At 47.5% G+C, this 25,061-nt stretch overlaps 1 protein-coding gene across 4 annotated transcripts in view; it reads right to left on the reverse strand.

Moving 5' to 3' along the window:
- Window positions 1-23,914, reverse strand: part of PDGFRA (platelet derived growth factor receptor alpha) — a 43,457-nt gene extending 19,543 nt beyond the window's left edge. Inside the window, exons 1-12 of one of the 4 annotated variants that reach the window (XM_010966092.3) lie at window positions 23,731-23,914; window positions 13,948-14,008; window positions 12,110-12,427; window positions 10,785-11,045; window positions 9,592-9,722; window positions 7,708-7,879; window positions 7,426-7,615; window positions 4,751-4,866; window positions 3,740-3,866; window positions 2,490-2,683; window positions 1,655-1,749; window positions 1,320-1,452 (exon numbers count right to left, since the gene is read on the reverse strand). In XM_010966092.3, coding sequence (XP_010964394.1) covers window positions 1,320-1,452; window positions 1,655-1,749; window positions 2,490-2,683; window positions 3,740-3,866; window positions 4,751-4,866; window positions 7,426-7,615; window positions 7,708-7,879; window positions 9,592-9,722; window positions 10,785-11,045; window positions 12,110-12,427; window positions 13,948-13,996 — 1,786 coding nt within the window. In that variant the 5' untranslated portion in view covers window positions 13,997-14,008; window positions 23,731-23,914. Of the gene's footprint in view, window positions 1-1,319; window positions 1,453-1,654; window positions 1,750-2,489; window positions 2,684-3,739; window positions 3,867-4,750; window positions 4,867-7,425; window positions 7,616-7,707; window positions 7,880-9,591; window positions 9,723-10,784; window positions 11,046-12,109; window positions 12,428-13,947; window positions 14,009-19,979; window positions 20,503-20,862; window positions 20,940-22,556; window positions 23,115-23,730 lie in introns of those variants that run through there. The other 3 variants (XM_010966093.3, XM_045524924.2, XM_074347780.1) reach the window with 3 other exon arrangements.
- Between the last annotated feature and the right edge of the window lie 1,147 nt (window positions 23,915-25,061).

Below are 25,061 nucleotides of genomic sequence, written 5' to 3' on the forward strand. Positions count from 1 at the left end.
CATCTTTTGCATCAATAAGCCCTTATCCACTGGAACTTCTTCAATATTCAAGACATCACTGATTCCAAGCAGTGATGAAATAAACTTCGGGCTGGCGCCCTTGCTTCCCGTTTGTTAGGAAGACCAGGAGGAGCAAAGGCTAAAACACACCCAAGGAACACACTTTGCCACAATGTTGGGAGCTACAAAATGAAACAGAAGCTGTCATCGCCACTCTTAAACAGCTCACAGCCTAAAGGGACGTTTCCCAGAGTGGTCAGTCTCATCACATAGAGCCAAGCCAGGGAGCGATTCCACTCATAAAGGACACTGACAGCCAACAATGCCTGTGACTGCGTATCTGCATGGCTGGAAATCATTCCTGAAAGGGTACTGCCTCCCCAGCAACTCGACAATACACAGGAGCAGAGCGATGCGGAAATGCCTCTTGGCACATTCGGGATGTTGGTTGCCCTTTTTCTCTGTATTTTATTCCCTAAGCTCCTCATCCCTTTTTGTAAAACAAGAAAGAAAATATAATAAAGCTTAGTTCTCAGGTGTAAGTATTTGAATGGGAGCAGCCAGGGTGTCTTGTTCGATCTCAGATTAAGTAGCTCTCTAAGAAGACCCACCTTTGCTGTATTTTGGAATGAGACAAGTGGATAATTTAAAAATGCCTTTGACATCCTCCAAAGTACACACTATTAGAATATTCATGATGACACAACTTCTAGATCTAACTTTCACTTGTCTTTGTCCTGTTTTCATTCATTCAGAATGAGATTGAAAAAAAAAAAATCCCTTGGACTAAAGCTTCATGCACTTGGTCTAAACCCAAGATTGAAATACTTGAAAAGTTTGTGATAAGTTGGCATGACTATTTTTTCATATTTTGCTTTAAGATGTACTTATTTTTTATACTCTGTATTTTAAAGTAGTATCTAATACATCCTCAGGATGTACTGGATCAAAATATATTTTGCAATTATTCTCATTCATCTCATCTGTTCCATTTCAGTCACTGAAATTCATCTCATATTCAGTTGGTACCATTTCCAAAGCAAAGCCACTTTGATGGGTATCTTTGGCACGCTTCCTCATATTCTCTTCTCTTTTTGTAAAATGCTGTTTAACTATAATTTGTTATGGATGAGGTTTTTAAAAAAATCATTACAGTGATTCAATTAACTCATTTTCAAGACAGAAATGTTTCTGAAAGCCGATTTCTAATGCCAAGCTCTTACTAAGCACAAGTTCAGATCCTTTATTCCACCGCAGGCCTGTAAAGAGTAAAGCTGTGTCAGAGGGAGTCTTGGGAGATCTCCCTGGTAAGAGCTTACCAAGCACTAGTCCATCTCTTGGAAACTCCCATCTCGAGTCATAAGGCAGCTGCATTGGGTCCACATAAATATATTCATGTCCATCGGGGCTGATTGATTCAATGACCCTCCAACGAATTTCATACCTTGGTTTCTATAAATGACCAGGACAGGTAACTGGTAAATTACCCACATCCAAATGTACCACAGCACCAAAGTGACTGGACATGGTGGATTCAACAACATGCACTCATCATGTAATTACTGGGCTCCTCCTCTGTGCCGAGCACTGAACTAGGATGCTTTTCTTCTTGTTATTGGTTTCAGAGATTTTTACTCTCTAAGAAAATATCTACCTGTTTCCAAATGACAACCAGGACAATGAGGGAGATGATCACGATCACCAGCAGCACCAGGACTGCAGCTGCCACTGTGAGTTCAGATCGCAGAGCTGGAGGACGAGACAGAGAGAGAGGCATGGTGGAGAATTTGTACGAACACGCAGGAGGGCAGGAAGGCCGGGTGGCTGTTTCTGGGCCAGAAATCTCTCACTGCTGGTAGGGAAGTATGAGAGCTGCCTGGCTTATTTTAGGGATGGACGAGACCAGCTCTCAATTACCTACATGCATGAAACTACGCCAACTCCTCCCTTAGAAGGGAAAGGGACAACATTCAATTGGGAACACGGTACTTTTTCCAAAGTTGCTCCAGCATTAACCTTGTGGACAGAATGTGAATTGGAATACAAAGATTGGTAAATGAGACTGAGAGCTACCATTAGTTCAGGAACTTAAGTTCAGTTTACTTTGAAAGGTGGCAGTTTATTCATACTGCTTTTGGCTTCACTGATTTTTTTTTTTTTAAAGAATTCAATCTGTCTTAACTGTTATAAGGAGCAACAAGGGAGAAGATGCTCCTTCCCTGTCCTCTGTCCCCACACTCAGATCAAAGAGACTGGGTAATTAGACAAGCAAAATGCTGAGGAGCCACTACAGGATATGGTTTGGGATCTGAATCTGAAAGAAAAGGCTCCCACACGGATGCCCAGAGAAGGCCCTTTAAGAGCATCCAGAGCTGAATTTCTGCCAAGGGACCTTCATTCCCACCGGACCCTCTGGGATTCAAAGTCCCACCAGAAGAAGGAAGGGCGTGGCTGGTGACTTAGTGTTGTCCTGACTCATGAGCACTCACTGGGCGCCACCAGCTTCAGTTCTCGGCTCTCAGCCCCAAGGAGGTTCTTTGCCAGGCATCGAACTGCAATGGTCTCCTCCACTTTGGCAAATGTCACCTGGCCCTCCACCGTGCTCCTGTCTCGGGGGTGGACCTCCGTGATGATGTTGGAGATATTGTTGGCCAAAATCGTCCATGAAGTTTCATTATTACATCTGGAGAGAGAAAAAGAACATGGATATAGAGCCAATTACAGGGAGTCACAGGGGTGAGTGGAGCTTAGAATCAACTAAGATGGCAAGTGGTCATGACCTTGTCTGCATTGGGGTGGAGGGGCTACAGCCTGATTTTCTTATTTTATGTGCAGATTAACATTAAAACCTGTTCTCCAAGAGAGCATAACCTCCACATGGATAATTAAAAGTTAGCTGTTTATGAAGGCAAGGTGGAGATAAACAAGTTCAATCAAATACAACCACCCATCACAAGCCCTGAGCCCATAAACAAGCTAGTCTTCAAGAACGTTTAACTATCCCAACTTCCCACACCTTCCAAAAGGCCTGGTGCCCACCCTTCTCTCCACCCACACTGTGAAGACCCCTTCAGGTGTCACTAGGGTTGGAGCAATGCCCTGGCTAAGTTAAGAGAAACAGAGTCCAGCTTCAGCCAAGATCCAAGTCTGGTCGGTGCCTTAGGCCTAAGAGGGAGTAGGTCTAGGAGGCTTGGCCCCCAGGAGAAGCAGTCGAGGCTTCGGAGCACCGCAGTCGCCATGCCAGGGTTGGAGGTATGAACACGCAGCTCATGTGCCCCTGGGGGAAGGTGGAGGAAGGCAGGTGAAGGAGGAGCCGGTCAGGTAACCCTCACCATGCAGCAGGTAATGAGAAGTCATCTGGGCAGCAATTTCATTCAAACGCCAATCTAGCCAGCAAATAAAGTTCACCATGTGCAAAATGTGCGGTGGAAATGTGGGCCAGGGTAGTAACAATCCTCTTCCCACAGTTTTTTAAATTCACCCTTTCTTGATGATCTGATGAAAACTATACACCTTCTTACAGCTATTCATGAACACAGAGTGCACATATGTGCACAGACACACGCACAAGTTCCATGTTCAGAACCCTATCTTGCAGTTTATGAGACTCAGGCCAAATAAGAATCATAAATGCAAAAAAAAAAGGAGGAGGGCAGCAAAAGAAATAAAATGCATTTGAAGTCCTCTGTGCCAAGGAAGAAACATTCTGACCACAAAAAGGAACATCTGGTTTCCATACTTCTTAATATCCTTGCAAATCATCCACTCAATGTCAGGAAGAGGGGTCCCTTCAGCTGCACATCTCACTGTCTGTCCCCCGTTAGAGCCATGGTGGTCGTCGACCAAGTCCAGAATGGATGACGGAACTGCAAGAGGTGAAAAGAAATCGGCATTGAATGGTTCCTGTCCCAGAACTTGTGGGCACAACAAAATGGAACGAGTTCAGAACTTGTCCATGTGACACTCAAACCGACAAATCAAGTAACCACCCGGGAGGGGGCTGGGACCGGTCGTGTGCACAGTAACACTCCCGTTTGGACAGACCCACTTGGTAGAAGCATGGTCACAGTTTGAGTGTTTTGGCATTTGTGCCCTGCGGTGTTTAAATCTGGAGTGAAGAAAGCAAAAAGCCCTGTAGTTACTTGGGTGGAAAGGCGAGGAGGCTCTTAAAACTATATGATAGTTTGGATTCATCTAATGGATTCATCTAAACGGTATAATCTAAAGCAGCGTTTACCAAAGTGCACCTGTGGGATATTACCAGGTTTTAAAGATTTTGTTTTTAACCTGTGACCAAATAAGTTAGAAATATGCTGGTACTTGTATCACAGATTGACAAAGGGGCAGAAGAGCCCACCTAAGACAGTACCTGGCCCAAGGCAGGTACTCAGGGAACAGGTGTGCTCAGCACTGGAATCTAAATAGAGTTGGGCACTGCTTTCTGGTAAGGGCCGCTGTATGAGGTCTACAATGAAAGCTAAGCAAAAAGGCCAAAACACTCCAGAACAGTCTAAGGTCATGTAGACCAAAAAGCATCATTTCACTCTTCCCAGAACTAGAGGTATCAGACTGAGAAGCAGGTGGTGACAAAGAAGCTACTGGAGCCTCGGAGTTCGGAGCTGTCCCTGACACGGGACATCCACGGTCCCTACTTCTCCCCTAAAAGGGCAGCTTTTCCCTCCACGACCTGGGAGAAGATGCCAGGCTCCCCTCGCCGAGCTGGCATCATCTTCCTACGGCCCTTCCAGACCTTGAGTTAAGAGTTCAAACGTGTAGCTCTTCATGTCATCCTCGTTTTCAACTACGATGGTATAATGGCCACTGTCTTCTTCCTTGGCCCGGATCAGCTTTAATTTGCTTCGATACCTTAAAAGAAGAGGACTTCGTTTCAGCAAGGAGTAGCCAACTAAATTCCAACCGCAATGTCCGTCTCCAATTTAAATTCTGTTTTCATAAAAAAGTAAAAACGTCTTTTGTCCTTGTTCTTATCACCACGTTACTGGGATTTTTGATACATTTTCTGCACATGGAATGTCTTGAGTCATAGATGCTTAATTCTTAAACAGAAGACCAGACAGTCTGAGAAGAACAGTGGCTTATGTGACTAGAAGAGCAGTCAGCTCTGCTAAGGCCTGACCTTTAAACAGCAATAAACACATGCAACCAACTTTTTTTAAGCCCTTGATTTTTATCTTAAAAAAAAAACTTGCTTCCTCTATCCATCATTTGAGTGGTCAGCTAAACAACAGAGCATCCTTGGAAGAAAGAATGAGGCCACAGTCTCTGTATTGATAGGAAGAGGTCGCTGGGATATAAAATTCCTGCTTAAAGAAACTCTAGAAAGTTTCATAAGAATGTTAAAAAACTAATAGAAGTATTCCCCTGTGGGTGGGGAACAGTGGGACCAGGCACATGGGGACAGGAGTGGAGTAAGGCTTCTTACAATGCACCTTCTTTATGCTTGGATGTTTTTAAAGCAGAGGATTCACCTCTTTAAAAAAATAGAGAAAAATATTCCTTCATACTTTATTAAAGGGAAGTTTCCCCAAAAGATCTCTTCCACATATTATAAATGACATTTGGCCATGAATGAGAGTGTGTGTGTGTGTGTGTGTGTGCGCGCGCGCGCGCGCACGCACATATCAATAAAGTATTTACCCGTTTGATGACAAAAAAGCACAGTGGGGAGTGGGGGTATAGCTCAGTGGTAGAGCACATGCTTAGCATGCACAAGGTCCTGGGTTCAATTCCCCATACCTCCATTAACCAAAACAAACAAACAAAAAATTTGGAACAGCAGGTGGGGTGGAGAGGAAGAGCACTGGTCATGGAGGGAGGACACTGGGCATTACTGAAATTCTCCAAGCCTCAGTCTCCTTATGTGCAGCATAGAATAACTATGCAAGGCACAGTGTCATTGTGAGAATTCATTCAATGAAATAATCTACATGAAAACATTTCATCAGAGGCTCAGAAATACCCTGCAAATGTAGTCTCCCACCCCAAGATGCCAGGTGCTGGAACCTGCAATGAGAGTGTGCTGGGCTGGCTTTCCCTCTGCCGCACCACACTGGACACACTTCCCAAGTGGACTTCCTTAGGGTCCCCTAAGCACCCCTCCTGCCAAGGACCAGATTTCTGTCATTCATTTTCTGTGTTCATTCACTCAAGAAAACTGGTGGATCCACCAGTTCTGGGTAAGCCAGATACCCTCCATCATGTGCATCCTTGTTCCCTGGGCTGTCATGGGGACCAGAAAAGTATGTGCTGGAGGAACCCACGAAGCACCTCAGGCAGCTTTCCTGAACCGCTCAGTTAGCGGCCACAGTCTGGCCGTTGCTACCAAGGACAGCTGGCAGACAGGCTCCCCCTAGTCCTCTCAGGCCTCACAGTCTCCTGGAAAGTTCGGCATTGCCCACCTCTCTGTGCATCCCCATTTCATGCCATCAGAAAGCCTTCCTGAGTCAGTATCCCACTTTTTCCATCCCTGTTCCACAGAGGTTGTCACACTCCATTTCCCCAGATGCCACTTCTCAGTTACACATGAAATTTAGTTCATGAAGAAGAAAGCAAATCCTGAGGTTAAGTGAACCAATGAGAGAGGTTCTGTCTCTTCTTCCCTGAAGGCTTGAAATAGAGGAGTGACTTTTGTCTCCCTGGGATAGCTTCTGACAAGGGCACAGGGCTGGGTTAGCCGGGCCCTTCAAGAGGTACCTTCTACTCTTAGATTCCAATCAGAGCTTAAAACTGCAAGAGACCTCAAAATAGCATCTGAACCAGTTCCTCACCTTGAAGGACATAAGGTGTAACTAACCCTACATTACAGATGAGGAAACTGAGGCTGAAGGGTGACTTACACAAAACTCCACCACTAGTGAAGAGATGAGAGTGGTCTACGGTCTCATCAGAGGGCAGGGATCTAGACTACCCATTGTCTGTTTCCTCCTAACCAAATTTAGCCAGACATTGCTCTTATTTCCTGTGGAGGCCTCACTGGGGCAAAAGCATTTCAAATTAAGCCAATGATGCTTTGTTTCATGTAGCTTTGTGTGATAACTGCCCTGGAACTGGAATCACCATACATCTCTACTTGCAATATGGGTGATGGATATCAGGGAACATATATTCAGTCCAAGTGGGTTCAATTTTACTTTCTTTCCTCCACCCCTTGCTGAATCCAGGGACCTGTCTTTCATTGGGAGCAGAGATTTTCAGTTCTTCTTTCTTCTCATTTCGTTGTTAAATACTTACCAACATACTATGAACACATTGCAATGTTATCGTCAAAGGTCCTTGAGTCCCAGTATCTCCTATTTCCGATCGCTAGATTTTCTTGGTTTGGGTTGTAAGACACCCACAATCCTCAGTCTATCTAGGGATGCCCAGTAAAACAAAAAGGCATACTTGCGGAGGGTATTTCTTTACCTTATTTCCTGAATCTTTTCTACGTCCGTAGTGATCTCCGTGAGATTCTCAATCAGAGTCAGGTTGTCCTTCAGCCAGGATATCTTGGGAGGTGGGTAGGCCTGCACATCTACCACAAAATGTTTGACTTCATGCAGGTTGACAGCTTCCAATGGGCTGAAGTTGGGTTTGATTTCAATAAACCCTTTCTCTGTACAGGGGAGAATTTCCATTAAACAATGATGACCACACAGCGGACCCCGAGCAGCACGGCCAATGGACATTTTAGAAAGCAGAATGTACCATGGACAGAAATGGTGACTTTCTTCATTTCTTTGACCTCCTTGGTGGCCTGGCGGGCAGCACATTCGTAATCTCCGCTGTCTTTCACCGTGGCCTCGGGGACCCTCAGAGTGTACACCAATTTGATGTACGGGACCTTGGTTTCCTCCAGCATCGTGACGCCTTTGCCCTTCTGCAGCAGGAGGGGAGGAAAGCCGACTTTAACAAGCTAGCTCCTCAGAGTGAACCCTCGCGTAAGCTACGGACTGGTGGATCGCGATGCAGCGGTGCAGGTTCGTGGGTTGTAACAAGTGTACTGCCCTGTGGGGAAGCTGGTGATAGGTGAGGGGTGAGCCCAGGGGTTACCGGAAAAGCCTTGTGCTTCCCACTCAGTTTTGCCATGAACCTAGAACCGCTCCAAAAAATAGTCTAATAAAAAAATCTTTTTAAAGCTTATTCCTTTGAAAATCCTGTTTTAAAAGGATATTTAATAACATAATGTGTTTGTGCTATACTGCCAAAAGAAAAATATATAACAAAGCACTATTTAAAGTACAATCCTATTAATTATTACATGTATCTATGTATACAGAGTATTTAAAAGATTTCTCTCCCTAAAATTATAATGAGGGTGTTCTAAATAGTGGCTTTTCCTGTTTCTCTAAATTTTATGAAGTTACAACAATAAACCTGCAATATTTTTAACATCAAGCCAAAAATGTGATTTATAAACCAATACTTTGATTATATATTCTGGGCCAAACAACATGTACTTTGGTTTTTGGTGGGGATATGTCTATCTCCAATAAATGATATGCTTATGTTTTAAGGATTAAAGACAATCCAGCATGAACAGAAAAATCAAATAGCTTCATATTTCAGGGAAGATGTATGCATATTGGTCTATGAATGTCTCTTCAGTACATGAGGTTTATAAGGTCGTATGTGAAAACGCCCAACTTCCAACCACACGCCCTGGAGAGAAAGGAACAGGGCAGCAAAAGCAAGGGGGGCGGGGAATGGATAAAAGGAGAGATTATCAAATGTCAAAAAAAGAGCAAGGAGCAGAAAGCTGCAAACCAGGAGTGAAGGAAAGAAAAATCACCATGTATATACATATCTGGGCTTTGTGCTCCATAAGGCCACCACGTTAAACACTGTCCATTGTATCTGCGTGGCACCATCATAGCCTTTTACACACGGTTCACACATATCTACCACAATACATCAGAATGAATGAGACCCTATCTGCAAACCCCCAGTGACCAGAGAGCACAGTGGCTCCCCATCCCCATGTCCATCTCCACTCCTGCCTTCGCCCTCTTCCTGTGCATGGGCCAGCTTCTCACAGCACGCTTGGGATTTAGCAAACATCACTAAATCTTTGTTGAATGATTCAAGTTATGCCTGTTCCCTGAAGGGAAATCATGCAAAGGAAGACTAGGCAGGCAGGAGGCAGAATTCTTGTGGGTGTCCACAAAGCAGAAACAGAAGAGAGCAGGCAATCAACATTATCCAATGCCTCAAAACCCAAAGGCATGGGAGCCAAGAAAAGGAGAATTCATAGCTCTCTCAGCAATTAGCAAATTTTAAAATCCATTCATTCTTTGCTTTCTAATTGTAGGGCTGTGATCTTGCAGCCATAGAACCTTCCTGTTTCTCTCTGACTTATGAGAAGGGAGGCTCAGTGGGAAATTTCCATGGATTCTGAAGGGCCTGGCTGAGCCCTCATCATCTCAGGCTCTCCCATTGCTCCAGGAGCCATAAAGTCATCTCGTCACGCATGCTCAATGTAGAAACAGGAAGTTGAGGTCTAAAAAGGTCAGTGTCGTGCCCCACCTATGACGGGTCTTGGGAGCCCTGCTGTGCCCACACCATGCCACCAGGAGCCATGAGGCCACCTACCACTTGTCCAGGGTAAGTCCACTGAAGGTCAACTACTTCGTTGTTAAAGACGGCGCAGGTGACCACAATCAATTCCCCTGACTTATACACAGTTTTCAGAGCTTCCATTTCCAGGTCAAGTTCTGATGTTGCTATTTAAAAAAAGAACAAACACAAAGGCCTAAATATTCATAGTATAGTTGGCATCTTACGAAGTTTGGGTTTTTTGTTTTTTAAGAAAACCCTGAAAAATAATTTGCAAACCATTTTGACCAAGACAAAATTATTAAAATCTCAGAAGCCTTGATTCGTGTTGACATACATAATTTGGCAGGTAGCTATAATAAAAAATGGCACGCGCACACACACACACACACATATGCACACACACAAACAAACAATAACAGTAGTAAAAATAAATTCCAATTGGACAGAACACCACAATCTCATTCCCAAGCATTTGGGTTAATTACAACTGGACTTTTGCAATCACCTTTATTGATGGATTTACTCATTACTCAGCCAGTCTTTACTGACCTGCACCCCTCTAGGGACTTGCCCCATCATTTATTCTCCTCTTCTCTCCCACACTGCCCCCCAGTTATTCTAAGCCCTTTGAGAACCTAGCACAGGGCCCGGCCTAAAATAAACCCTTCACAAGAGTTAAGCAGTGCACTCTCGCTAACGCCATACCTACACATAAGTGTTTGATAAATCTGTTGACCCAAATATGGTGTACACTTTCCTGTTCGCATTAACCACTCACATCAAAGAGATGAAGTCGACAACTACAAGCTTTTCCAAAAAATCAAAATCATGTTTCTTAAGTTACTAAAATTAACCGACACGTCCAATCCCCGCAGGTGTGTGTGTGTTGTTAGGGCCTTTGTAGTCAGGAATGTGACCAAAACAGTAAGAGGCTTAGGCAAGAAAAGAATTCCTTACAGCATTTTGAAGTCAACTGATGAAACACAAACTCCCACAGGGGTAGGAAAGCTTTTTCCTTTGGTAATGCTAAGCTTCGTAATATTGCAGCCACAGAGGTCAGCCTAACATTGTGTGGTAAAGGTGGGGTCCCAAGGCCCCCATATCAGAATTTGGAGTTTCCATCACTGGGGACTAGGATTTTTTTTTTTAAATCCTACAATCCTACATGCATCCAATTATTTTGTCTGTAACCCTTATTTAAAGAGGGAAGAAGAGGGTACAAGTACCTTTTAAAGCATAAACATTGAATGGGATGGTCTGGAACTTCTTCCCTCTGACGGTGGCCTCACAGATATAGGGCCCAACGGTGAAGGTTCCGTTAAAGCCTTGTCTGCTGTCATAGGAGGCGTGCACCACGTTGTCACCGCTGAGCAATGTCACTGGAGTCTCCGGATCAGTCGTGCGACAAGGGATGATGGCGGAATCATCATCCTCCACGATGACCAAATAATCTGTCATCCCTAGAGGTACGAAGGCTACATCTGGGTCTGAGGTTTAAAAAAGAAAGAAAAATATATCAGGGCCCCATTTCACCTTTATACATACATGCCAAAAGTTTATCCCTTTGGCATTAATCATGTCAGGTATGAATTTTACCTTCACACATATATCCAGAAGTGTCACCCCACTGACACTTTGCTTCATTGCCCTTCGCAGATACTGCATTTCTTACAAACTGAAAGTTTGTGGCAACACTGCACCAAGAAAATCTATCCGTGCCATTTTTTCCAACAGCTTTTGCTCACTCGATGTCTCTGTGTCACATTTTGGTAATTCTTGTCATATTTTGAACTTTTTCATTATTATTATATTTGTTACGGTGATCTGTGATCAGTGATTTTTGATGCTACTATTGCAAAAAGACTACAACTTGCTGAAGGCTCAGATGATGGTTAGTATTTCTAGCAATAAAATATTTTTAAATTAAAGCATGCACTTTTTGTAGACATAATGCTATTCCACAGTTACAGGCTATGGTATAATGTAAACATAACTTTTATATGCACTGGAAAACTAAAAAAAGTTGTGGGACTCGCTCTATCGTGATATTTGTTTTATTGCGGTGGTCTGGAACCGAATGCACGCTATCTCCAAAGTATGCCTGTATATGTTTCATTGAATATGAAAAACAGCGTGGTTATTTGGGAGCTATTTTATGAACTATAAGCAACTCCAAGAAAAAGCCTACGGAATTAATTTTTGTGTCTCTGACAGCACAGTTTCTAACACTCAGTAAATACAGTTAATATTTGTTGCATTTGATTGAACTGAATAGAGATGAGTATATTTCAGATTTTTTTGCACCATGCCAATAAAAGATGCCACAATAAAAATGATGTTCAAAACTTAATACAGTTCCAAAATGTTAACAATAAGTATTTCGGGATTATGACATTATGAGTGATCTTGATTTTAGCTTGTATGTCTGCCTGCAGTTTTCAAATTTCCTCCAATGAATACTTACTATTTTTATTCTTTTAAAAAATTTTCATACAGTTAACTGGTGGGACGGGCCAACAGCAAGCATGGCCCAGGGACACAGGCGGCTCACCCGGCACATAGATGTAGATGCGTCTGCCTTCAATCTCGCTCTCCTCCATCTGCGTGTGATTGTAATAGCAGGTGTACAAACCCGTGTGGGCCGCCGAGGCACTGACCACCTCCAGCACCTTCACAAAAAGGCCACTGTTGTTCTCCTCGTTTCTGATTTCCACGTTGGGGTTCTCTTCTTCAGACATGGGGTACTGCCAGCTCACTTCACTCTCCCCAAAGCATCTCAGAGAAAAGGATGAATTCAGCTGCACAACCTTTTCGTTATCATTTGGAAGGATGGAGGGTAATGAAAGCTGGCAGAGGATTAGGCTGGGCCCTGGAAAAGGAAACATGCTCTGAATAGGATGCAGCCCAAAAGGACGATCTCACCCAGAGCAGTTTCTATGAACAATGACCATTTCTACGCAAAAATCCGTTAGCCGGGATGCCCATGAAAGGCCCACCATTATAACAGCCACTGCATCTGAGTGCTGCAAACGCTTCAACAGCCTCAGCAGCCCCACCGACCACCCCGACTCCTGCCCCCTGCCCCGGATTCACCCCTCCAAACACTCAAATGGATAGAGGACATCTGACTCCAATTCCATATTTTACACTCTTACGTGTAACCCTAAAATATCCCAAGACAGCACAGGCTCTAGCACATATGGGTTCTTTATTGTCCACGTTCCCTGCAGAGAAACAGGATGAGAACAGGGGCCGGGAGACTGGCTGAACAAAGCACAAGGCGGATTTGTGCTCAAGAATTCCGCTTCTTCCATTTCTCACAACACTCTGGCATGCCTCCCCTCTAATGACTTCCAGAAACCAGAGCTGGATGATGTGGATTCCAATTCAAAAAAGAATGAGTCGAGCCCAAGAGTGAAAACTCAAAGCTCATCTTGGAACCTAAAATGTCAGTCCAGCTTCCCCGGTAGATAAAACTGATGGAAGAGATACTGTGACTCAATTCACTCACAATAAATGTTCTCTAACCTCCCTCGGAGCCTGATGTGGGAATCCCACCCAACTTCAGTGTGTCCTATGATCTGTGCAGCTTGTTAAGACAGAAGTTGTAAGTGCATCTGGTCCTGTAGATGGAGTGTACTGAGTGGAGTTCAGAATTATTATATCAGTGATCTTGCTCGACTCCACCATCTCCATCTAGATAAGACCTGAAGATGCTAATGGGCTTAAGTTGACTCCTTGAGCTAGAAAAACATTGGTGTCATGGTGAACATCTGTAATTCATAAATATCTGGATGAAAACTAAGAAGGTACAATAAATATTTCAACAAATGGCCCCAATGGCGATCTCCTGGTGGAAAAGAGTTAGTTAAGATTCCCCAAGGGTCAAATAATCATTCAATTCAATTCAAGAGAAAAAGTGGCTCTGAGATTTTACAGCAATTAAAGCATCTTCCACTTAAGACAGGTATAACTTAAGGCAGGTATGATTCCCTGGATGAGAACTTTCTAGCATTTGTTTCCTTTGAACATTCCTGAATTTCTCAGATCCATCGCTACTGGAAATCCATGTCCCAGGGAACAGAAGAGGGTGGTGGGCAAATTTAGACCATTATTCCTCACAATATTTCAATGCCGTGATTATACATATACGAAAATTGCCACTGGAGAGCATTCTTTTTGAATTGGAATGAGTGCAGTACAGCAAAGGGGACTGAAGGTCTTTCTAGATCACACCCTGTAGTTTCTACGTCTCTTCCCTCTTTTGGACCGTTTGCAGAGTACAGATAAGCTACCCCTCCCCACCGCCCCGACTCCCGCCCAAATACAGAACCTAGAGATCAAGACCTTCCCCAGGACAAGGAACTCAGAGAGGACTGGGATCCATACCTGTGAGGAGACAGCCTAAGACCAGAAGTGTCTGATGGGAAGTCCCCATAGTTCTGGAAAACTGAAAAAGTCAAAAGTCAAACAGAAACAGGATTAGCCAATGAAACGAACCCTGAGCCTAGTTCTTTCTGAGCTTTGCACTATGCAGAAATGTTAACAGAATTATTTTAGTCAAAAACATTCTGGTTTGGCGAAGAGGGTACAGCTCAGTGGTAGAGTGCATGCCTAGCACGCACAAGGTCCTGAGTTCAATCCCCAGTACCTCCACTGAAAAAAAACCCCCACACACATCCTGGCTTAAGATTCCTGGTTAACAGAAACTAACACAACATTGTAAACCAACTATACTCCAACTAAAGAAAAAAAAAAAAAAAAGATTCCTGGTTAAAACAGTCAAATGCCTAAGAGGCAGGAATGGGATAGCCTGGTGCAGCCCCAGGATCATGACAGGAGCCGTCTGAAGGCAAAACCCTTTTGATTGCATGCAGCTTTCAAATTCCGCAAAGTCTCACTTTATTGTCTTGGAGTGTGTCCAAAAGCACAGAAGAACTGTTCTTTTTAAACCATTTAAATTAAAAATGCAAAAAACAAATAAACCTATGTATTTACTCAACTTCCAAATTCAAGCTGCTTTCGCTCAAAATGGGTTGTCATTTGCTTCGTGTTTCACTACAGAAAGTACATGAAGGTCACATCCTCTACCACCTTTGGGAAAGATGCTCGGGCTGCCAACAAATATCTTAATATTTAAGAGCCATTCTGGTCTAGAGGTTGTGAAAGTCACACTAGGCAGTGTCACTGGGAGGATACACTTTGTGATACACAGGCCTGTACCAGGCTCAGGCCTGGGCTCCCAGCACAAGTTCTCCTAGGACCTGCTGCACTCACAGTCTGGCTCGACAAAGCACAGAAAGCCCAGGGCACAGGCGTGGAAGGAGGAACACTAAAGGAAGTGAAGGGAGAGGAAATGAGAGAGAAAATTGTGACTAAATTCCTGTGTTTTGGGGAGGCAGCAAACCAGAGGATAAAATTCGCTGGGTGACTCGTTTTCACACAGGTAACACACAGTACCTGCAGAAACCAAATTCTCCGCTCTGATGTCCTGCAACAAATTCTGGGGGATGGAAGAGAAACAGAGAGATGGACAGTGAATGTCCCTAAGACACGAACAGGGAAAAGCAGTGCATGAGGAAGGAAGAATAATGGAAATTAAGGAAGGGAAAAATTGAAGGAGAGATCCTACTGCCCTGCAGTAAAACCACTGAAGAGTCTCTTCTGGTCCACCCTCTGAAAAGGCCCCTTTTCTTTCTCCTTGTCTTTGCATGCACACCCCACACATTTTATCATCTCCCCCTTCACTTCCCATGTGAAGTCATTGAAAAAATGATCTTCCCCAAGTCGAGAATGAGCTTGCAGGTGTAGGGGCCACTGAACACGCAAGTTTCAATTGAAGAGGCTCCACTGAGCCTCTTGGCCTGGGCTGTTCCAGGCTCCTGAGTGGCTCAAAACTCCAACTCGTGCTACGGAATGAGTTTGTAGGACTTAATCTGTTCCATCACTAACTTTGGAAACTAAGATGTGTGTACATGCTTCCTAAGTAAACTATGTAAAAAACAAAATCAAAAAAAGAAATTCAATGTATGCCCGGGTTTAGCCCTTGTTTGCCCACCCCCCTTTTTTTGGTTTGTTGGTTTGTTTGATTGGTTTTGGTTTTTTGGTTGGAGAGGATCCAGTAGATTAATAGTAGCCTAGTAGTTTTTGGTGGAGACTGAGCATATATTTTTGCTTGGAGGTGGCCAGGTGGCCTACTTGCAGACATCAGATTTAATCAGCCTCATTAAATTCTACCAGGAAAATGGAGGAGGAAGAAAAACAGAGTAAAAGATGGAATGCTGGTAACAGGGATGGAATGGGTTGGACAGGAAAAAAAATGATAATTCTGTTTTCTCCAAGGCAGGAATGAGAAATCAGTATTTCCTAAGCCAAAGTTGTCATGTGTGTGCCATGTTTGTTAATAATAACCCTGTGACATAGTTGATTTTAAAAAGTGCCGCCTGAGGCTCAGAGAAGTTTAGCAAAACACCGGAAATCACACAGCTGGTAATAAAGTCAGGATTCTAACACCAAGTGTGTGTGATACAAAGCCCTTGCTCTCTCCAATCCGCCATATGGTCTCTCTAGGAAAGGTCAGTGTTTCAGCCCTGTGTGCTAACCCCTACCCCCCTACCCCCCAACCCCTATTGCCTAATGCAAATTGGGGCCCTGCCTTCCTTCTCTGCTCACTGCAATGAGAGAAGCACTGTGTGCTGTGAATCCAAATGTCATCTGCACAGTGCTGGCTGGCTGATGGCTTCAGAGGATCCTGCCACGTACCCGGGGTACAGGGTTTCCTCACTGCTGTGGTGATGGGCACAGCGGGCCCCAGAGCCAGGCCAGCCAGCCTGATTTACCACAATTAGCAGTAACGGCCTGTGTATTTGTGCATATAAATATCAGCCTCCCACTGATAATCCACTTAGCGAACTTCAAAGGAGCCCTCGAGAGCCAGCTTGATGTCTTGGGTTTTATCACGTTTATATCCTGCATTTCTTTAGCAGGCCTTGCCAATGATGCATCTTTAAAGCATTCCCGAGCTTAAGAGAGGGGCTCCCTGCTTTTACAGCGCAGGCTTTGAGAAGCGTTTTGCCCTGGCCAGGCCCCACCAGATTTCCTACTGTGCATCCAGATAGGGGAGACCCGCTGCCAGGAAGGATTACTTACTGACATACAAAGTGGGCAATGAAAACAGGGTCCCAGAGCAAGCGATAATGATGCAAATACTGAGAACCAACATGTGTTTGCTTAAGATTTCAAACTCCCTTCTCTGATAAGAGTGGTTCTCTGGCTAGAAATCCAGGCGTATATGTGAAGTTTCGTGTCATTACTCATCTGTAACTCAGACAATTTACTGGTGAATAACTGCAGAGTGTTAGCCCTACAGGGAGGTAACAGGAAACAACAGGACAGAATGGAGCCTTCCCTGCTGTCCTGGAGTGAGACTCTCTGGGAGTCTGTCTTGCTGCTTCCAGTGCTTTTCTACCCTGGAGTAAACGCTCATCCTTAATCAGTAACCCCTGTCTTAGAGCTTATCCAAAAGTCAGATGTGCAAATATAAACAGTTGAGGTTACAGATTCAGAAAAACACTGCACATTATGAGCCGGCAAGAATAAATCACTTTGCAAGGAGAAATAATGGATTTCATCCAAATCTTTTTTTTTTTAACTGTAATTATAGCTCTTATGCCAACTATATGTTGGATATACTGGACTTCAGCGTCAACCTTCTATAATCACAACTCATTGCCATAGGTTAGAGAAACCATCAGAGAAAAGAGATTTCTGTCATGTTCACTCCCGCACCCCCATTCTCTTGTCCTTCAAGCCTTCTCTCAGAAGACATGATGGAAATGGCATTGGACTAGGTTCTGATCTCACATCTGACACCTAGTCCAACTCTCAGAACCCCAGTCTCTCCTTCTGTAAACCAGGACTAAGAACACCTGACTTTGCCGGCTGGCCTTACTGTATTACTATTACTACAAAGACAAAATTCTAGCTTTTAATTGAATGGGCTTCAGAAACTGTTCCCTACTGTTTTTCATACTGACTCTTTTTTTTTTTCTTCCAGACTCTGAGGATGTTTTAGATGAGAGGGACAGCAGAGTGGCTACTTCAAATTCTAACTACTGTGGTAGTCCAGCAGAGGCCACCTGACCAGCCCTGCACCACCTGCATACTGAAGAATCGGATCTGAACTTGTATGCAGTGGAGACTGGTGTAGCTATCGAGACCATTTTAAGTTGAACCAATATTTACAGTCACGTAGTTGTAAACAGAGAAACAAATCTGTTTGCAGCCACTATTCTTTCTCTTTAACAAGTTGCCATCTCTTCCCTGCAAACAGAAGTGAAGGGCCATTAACTGTGACTCCAAAATCAAAGACAACGTGCTAAGCCAGAGAGCAAACAGGCCAAACAATGCAAGGGCACTGCTTCCAGGAGAGAAAGCAAGCACTCTTCTCATAAAGCCAGAGAGCTGGCTTCCTGATCACCAACTGCACAATGCAACCCGCGGCAGAGCCACCGAATATTGAATTTCACCCCACCCTGGCATGATTAGAGGCCACAGAAGACTCTCTCACAGTCCCAAAAGCCACTGACGACTTCAAGATTCAGATTTCCAAGGTTCAGTTAATTTCAGTTCTCCCAAGTTAATTCTAACTGTGAAAATTATATATGCTGTTTTTTCCCTGTGACAAACGTTCTACTCGGTCTTGTAACTTCAGCCCAGGCAATCCAAACGCTGGTCTACCCTGGTGGCGACTTCAGCGAGGGTGTTTTTACTGGGATCTGCACCTCATCAGAGCCTGTTTTGTTTTTATCTCCTTGAGTTCCCTTAGACATTCCAGTGATGGGTGGGGGCTGAAGTATTTTTACATGGGAATATTTTATGGGACAATCTGAGCTCATAAACCTTTCTGCTCTCTCTGGACAGATTTTAACCATGGGAGATTAAAATGACATTTCCTTTTAACTGTCACCAAACTGGTATTACTCCTAATGGGACAGCCTTAGGTACAGCATCTTCCAGTACTCTTGAGCTCACCAAGCCCCTAGCCCTAGGGCTTCGCTCGTAAAAGGAAATGCAAATGCCCACGTATCTCCTTCCCAGGTCGGCTCTGATAATCAGATATGGGAGGTCAGTGCTTTGCTCATTACGTAAATGCAACGGATTAACAACTAAGGCGAAAGACTACCCAAAAGTCCATAAAATAAATGTTGTCAGCTCAATGATTCTTGCAACTTTATAGGAAAAGAAAATGAGTCATCATCTTTCACTTGATCCTACCAAGAGAAAAATTCATCTTCCTGAAGCGACGACTTGCTTAGAAACTCGGCGAAGCCCATTCCAGCAAAGAATTGTTGCTGTTCTCAAATGCGACCAGCAGGTGGCAGTGTTGGTTCAAGGGATGGGCGGTCCCGGGTGTGTGCGGACGCAGATGCCGCTGCAAGTTCTGTGCTAAAATGTCCCAAATACTTACTTCCAAACTCTTCCCTTCTTGCGTTGTACTTTTGGGTTTCATGGTGACCTCAGTTCAAAGCCCGCAGAATAGATGCAGGAATAGGAAAACTGCCGACGAAAAAGGCCTAACACTCCATAGGGCCCCAGGAGAATTCGCTGGGAGACAGACATCATGATCATCATCACCATCACCATCATCCCTGCCAGCGGGTCCGCCAGGGCGACTGGGCCTCGGGAGCCAGGAAAATGGCGCTGCCAGTCCCAGGTCGCGTATAAGGTTCAGCAGGAAAAGCCACTCGGGAGGAGGTTGGGTGGTTCAGGGTTTTGTTTGGCGAAAGCTCTCCCCACCTCGAAGTTTCCGCCCACTCGCGGGAGGGAGACCACCTGGGCCGTGGTAGGTGGGAGCCGCGACGCCGTGGCCCGGCCGCGCTACCCAATCTGTTAGCAGGCCATTGTCACCCCCTCGTAAACCCCCCGCGGGGGCCGGGCAGCCCTGCAAATGAGGGCTAGTTGGAAAGGACTGTTCCTGTTGCACAATAACACAGGGTCGTAAAACAAACAAACAGCAAATGGCCGCCTGCTCGGCAGGAGAACTTTCGAGGGGCTTGAAAAACAAAAATCGGTGACCACGCACCCCTAAACGCGCCCGGAACCCTATGTCCTCCGCCTTCCTCCGCTTCCCCCCGCTTCCCCCACATTTAATTATTATGGCGCCCTCACCCACATCCCTAAACCCGGTAACCTCCGACCCTCTAGCCTTCCCAGCTCCTCCCCGGCACACGCAGTGCCTGCCAGGCGTGTATCCGAGGCCTCCAGGAGGCGCCAAGTTGACCGAGGTTGGTCTTCCTGGGGCCCCTGGGTCTCAGCGCTGCGCTTCGATCCCGCGGCGGCGCCGACCGCCAGAGGCTGGCGGAGAGCGGGACGGTGCTCCGGACGCCCGCTAGAGGGCGCGGCAGCCCCACGAATCTTACCCGGCTCGCTCCTAGCTCCCGCCGGCCGCTCAGGCTCCGGGTCCCCGACAGCGCAGCGGGGACCGCGGCTCGCCCACCTTCGCCGGGGAGGTTCTGCGTTGGCACTGTCCGGCCTCGGGACCCACCACACCCAAACAAACACGGAGCGGGCCACTCCACCTCCCGCCGGTCCACGGCCTCGGCGGCTCGGTCACCCCGGGGCTGGGAGCAATGACCGCCGGCTCCCGGTTTTAGTGCACTCCTAGCCGCAGAACTGCGGTGGCCGCTGCGCCCCAGGCACGAAGCTTAGTGTTTGCATTGTTTTCGGCTGAGACCTCAGAGGGGGCCGGACGGGGTGGAGGGAGAAGGACTGGGGGGTTTAGGGTTACAGTCGCGCGCCAGCGCCTCCTATGGGCCCGAAAGCGCCACGGGCTCCGCGGGCAGCTACTCGCGGAGAAGGCCGCTCGAACCAAGGCTGCGCCCCCTCCGCATTTAAGAACCCAGTCTTCCCCAGCGCCCACTTGCCTGACGCTCGCTTTGCCGAGGCTGCCTTGCGCACACGCGCGCCGCCTGCGCCCCTCACTCCCCTTTCGCCGGGAAGACTGCAGTAGGCAGGAAAGGAAGCACCCCAATTCCGAGGTGCTCTACCCACTCCAGTCTACTTTTCCAACGGATCCTTGGCTCACTGCTTAGTTTAAAACAAAAAGAAATGCCAACGAGCCACTTCAGCAGAAGACAAGCACCAGCGAGCCCGGACTAGAGAGCAGTGGGGAAAAAAACAATTTGCCCTGACTGCATCCCGCGCGGGAGGCGAGACCGCAGGACCTCCCCTACTTGCACCCCGACGGCTGATGATACGCGAGGACCCCACAAGACCAAATGCAAAGGAAGCTGAGAGCCGCACCTTTCGGTCATCGAACCGGCTTTTGGTTTTTCCCCCAGAATTGCCGCTTTTCCACCAGCAACACATAACCCTGTCATAGCCCCCCAGGGGCCAGAGGGAGTCCCACCCACTGGGGTCTGCAGGAAGGCGCCGGCCACCACGTCCCCAGGACGCGTCCCGACGCTGCGCGCCGCCCACGGCTGGTCCCCAGGAGGCACAAAACGGGCCCGCCTCGGCGCCAGACGCGTTTGCAGCTGGAAAGCCTGGCCCGATGCCCCTCCCCCCTACCCCAACCCCCGCCCCCCTCCCAGTCCTCGCCCCTGGAGGAAAGCGGACCTGAGACTGGGAGTCGGGCTTCGCTTCGCGTCCCTCTCGGTTTAAGGGCTAGTGGAAGGGCCGAGGGGCAGCTAAGGGCTCCTTCCCGGTTCCTCCTCCCACCTCGTATTCTGTCTCCAACCCGCCACCCTGCTTGCTCTTGGGACTCCAGTCCTGGAGTCCAGCTACACTTGGGTCAAACCAAAAGCAAGAGTGTCCAAGAGTCCGAAGCAGGGACTCATCAGGGGGTCTGTGAGGCTGATCGGGCCTGAGCCTGTCGGGGAGTGGAGGAAGGGCCCACTTCATCGTGAGGATTGTGGAAAGGAGGAAGCCAAGAGGGAAGAGATGCAAAACAGCAGCATCAGGGTCCAGGAGGGTCAGAGGGAGGTGGGGGTTGGGGATGGGAGGGAATGTTAAAACCCGAGCCAGCGCAGCAGCGAATGGGGTGCGCACGTCCGGGGCGCCTCTTGCTCCCCTCCGGCGGCCCTGGGCCTCCCTGGGCTCTGAGGTGTTAGTCCCGTGAACTGTGAGGCTCGTTGTCGTGCCCCGTTTGCCCTGGATGTCTCTCCCCGCTCTAAAAAGCTGCCTAGTTCTGGTCGAGAGAGACTGCGGCAAAGCGAGTCTGTCCAAAACGTTGAGCAATTCGGTTGCGGAGCCAAAAAGCCATTTCCCACACTGTGCAGCCCGGGGCTTTTCCAGGCAGCTGGGCTGGGCGCGGGGCAGTTCGGACCTGATAAGGGCCATTCATGCTCCCTCTCCAGCCCGGGTCTGCGTCTCATCCTTAGAGACGGAGTTAGTGGCAAGTTCTTCCAGGCACTCTTTCTGCACATCCTGGGTTCCTAGCAGGGCTAGGGGAGTAAAATGCGGTACGGGCGCTCTGACTGTGGGAGAGACGGACAGCGGACAGACAACCCAGCGCTTCTTCCACGGCCGAGACGCTTGGCCAGGGCACTGGCAGCTCCTGCACACCTGGCCAGGCGGTCCGGGTTCCTGGCCCACTCAAGCAGCTAGACTCCGGTCGGGCCACACTCCCTCTCGCTCTGAGCTGGCCCAGACCCTTTCCTAACGGAACCGCTGATCCCAGTTGTTTCCGAGCCAAGTGGACACCGCCCGCTCCCCTGGCGCTGCCTGGAGAAGTTAATCTCTCGTATAAAAGCCGATTTCCATGGGGATAGACGGTGGTGGAAGGCGGGGCGCTAGGAGACGGCTCCGAAGCGAGCAGAGAGGAAGGAACAGAGAGTGGAACAGGGACACTAGAGAGGGTGAAGCAGTGCAGGGCGACTGCAGGCGGCGAGTGCCACGCATCTCCGGTCTGAAAGGGGCACGAGAGGAGGGGTGCGGGGCTCGGTTGCCCCGAGGGAGGTAGTGAGGGCGGCTCGCCTCCCACCTTTCTGTCTTACCTGGAAGCCAAGTTTCTCCGTTTCGAGTTGTCCCTAACTTCACTCACAAGAAGTTTTGCACTTTTTTTGGCGACCTTCCTTCTTTCCTTCCCGCGGCCAGGACTGGGCAGCAGCAGAGTCCCGGTCTTTGCAGAAACGGTTCCACCGAGAAAGGGGGCGCGCAGAAATGAATGGGGGTGGAGACCACCGCGCACAATGAGATCCCCTTGGAGCACTGTTCGAATTCCTCAAATCCTAGTTGCTGGAATGCGAGGCGACGACGACTTCTTCACTCGGGGCCAAATGTGTTTGTCATTACTCCAGACCGCCTGCCTGCCTGCCCGCCCTCGCCGCCGTCGCCCCCGCGCTGGGGCGCGCACCCTGAGCGCACTGCGGGGCTGGCGCCCGCTCTTCCTCACACTTCACTGATCCCACAAACCACTAGGGATCTCCCCAAACCCTCGCCCATATCCGCGCCCCCTCTGCTTGTCTCGCAGCCGCCACGGTTGTGCTGAGTCTGGCCCGGCTCGCAGCGGGCGCAGCGCCGTCCAGTAATTACGCGCCCTGGGTCAGCCCCATGTGCACCCATCCGGCACCCAAGATCCGGCCCTCCCCAGCCAAGCCCTTCACGCCTCCGCTCCCTGCAACTCCTTCTGCGCCCCACTCCGCTCTCTTCTCTCCCCACCTCCCTCCGTCCTCCAGCCGCGCTCCACACCACCCGCTGCAGCGCGGTCCCGCCAAACCGCGGGCAGGAATGAAAATACTCATTAAAAACCTGTCGCCTTCCAGGACCCACTGCCAAGAAGAGGACAAACACCTCTGCTCCGACTCCCAGCATTACTTGGTGCTCGTCCCAGTATACACGAATACCACCCCCAATCCCAAAAGAAACCTCAAAAATGTAAGCCTAAACAATTTCTTTGGGATGCTATAGAGTTGTTAGAAAAACACTGCTTTTTAAAAATAGCTCTGGAAAATGTGTTTTTAAAAATCCTTAGACTTTCGAACTCTATGGTTATCTTCCTTCCAAGTGAAGTTTATTCAAAATAAATTACTCTCTGGACACACAACTGGAATTCGACACCAATATTTTTTTTCTCATCGCCTAAAGTTTAAGTGAAGTTACTTCACTTCTAGCCCAAAGGGCCTGCTTAGGGGCTTCTTAGAAACAAAAATCCTTTTTCTCCTCCCTTACCTTCTCCTCCTATGTCAATTCGCAATGATAATCCTACATATGGAGCAAAAACTGTGTCCACAGCCTTCAGTCCTCTCCTGTAGTCCCCTCCTCTGTTTCTCTCCCTCTAGCTCCAACTGTAATGGGCTCAAAAACCGCGTTTTGTAATTGATTCAATGTTATAGTCCATCCTTCTAAAACTAATCATTTGCTCTAAGTAAATAGCTGTCAGGAAATGAAGCCCCCCCCCTCCCCTTGGCCTCTTCAAAATAAAAGTTTCCCTCGAACTCCGTGCGCTCTGAATCGTCCAGCCTCCAGATTGCGCCTTCGTTTTTCGCTCTTACGCAATCAGGGGGTCCAGCCCCAGCCCCCAGACTTCGACAACAACTGGGGGCGGGGAGAAGGAGACCAGATGGGGTGGGGGTGGTGGAAGGAGGAGGTGTTGATGCTCTGCCGGGAAAGAGGTTCGTGAAAATACAAACTGCCCATCATTTCCAGAATGAGTTTGCCTCCTGATTTTCCTACGCTATGTTGCTTTGTAGCCTCTTTGAAAGTAAAAAAAAAAAAAAAAAAAAAAAAAAAAAGGTAAAATTGCAGTCAATGCCTGGAGGGAATATAAATCTGGAATCGAAGAGTGTCCCTTCTGTAAAATTCCTAGCCCAACTAGAAATGAGGCCGTCGGAAGAGGCTCTAAGCTGCTGCGTCGTTTTGAACCTGGGGTCTTTTAGGGAAAGTGCCGTGTAGTTGCTAATCCTTTAACGGGATTAGGCAAACTGTTGAGTCTAATATGAAGATGATGGGTGTTTTTTGGTTTGGGGTTTTGTATAGTTTTGAAAACAAGTTTGAAGGAGGGTACAGAGAGTCGAGGGTCTAAGGAGGTTTGGCACGTTCTCCGACAGAACGACCTTTACTCCCTTGGAGTACTTATCTTGTCATGCCTTTGTTTTCATGGTTATCAGGGCGAGGTTGTCCTGGCTTCTATCACGCACACAAAAAGGCTTAAGATTGAGCGTTCGAGGAATCGTCTACAACCAGCCTGCCACCTCCGCGTTCAGGCAGAGGGTGCGATTTGACTCTCCCCGCGCTCCCTCCCGCCGCGGGGGTCGGACCATACTAATGCCCTGGGGTAGAGAGCGGAGCTGAAACGCTGTGTCCGGCGCGCGAGGCAAGAGACAGCGCCAGGAGAGAGCGATCCTGCTCACGAAGGAAAGGGGGCGCTGACGCTCCAGGAACCAAACGAGGATGGAATGAGTCTTCCAAGCGAGGGAGGGGGAGGGGGCGCGTTCACCTTCCCCGCCTTCTCTAATTTTGAATGCTCTTGTTGGGTGGGGGTGCTCACCCTTACCCCCACC

The sequence above is a fragment of the Camelus bactrianus genome, chromosome 2 (genome assembly GCF_048773025.1).
Source record: "Camelus bactrianus isolate YW-2024 breed Bactrian camel chromosome 2, ASM4877302v1, whole genome shotgun sequence".
Lineage (NCBI taxonomy): Eukaryota > Metazoa > Chordata > Mammalia > Artiodactyla > Camelidae > Camelus > Camelus bactrianus.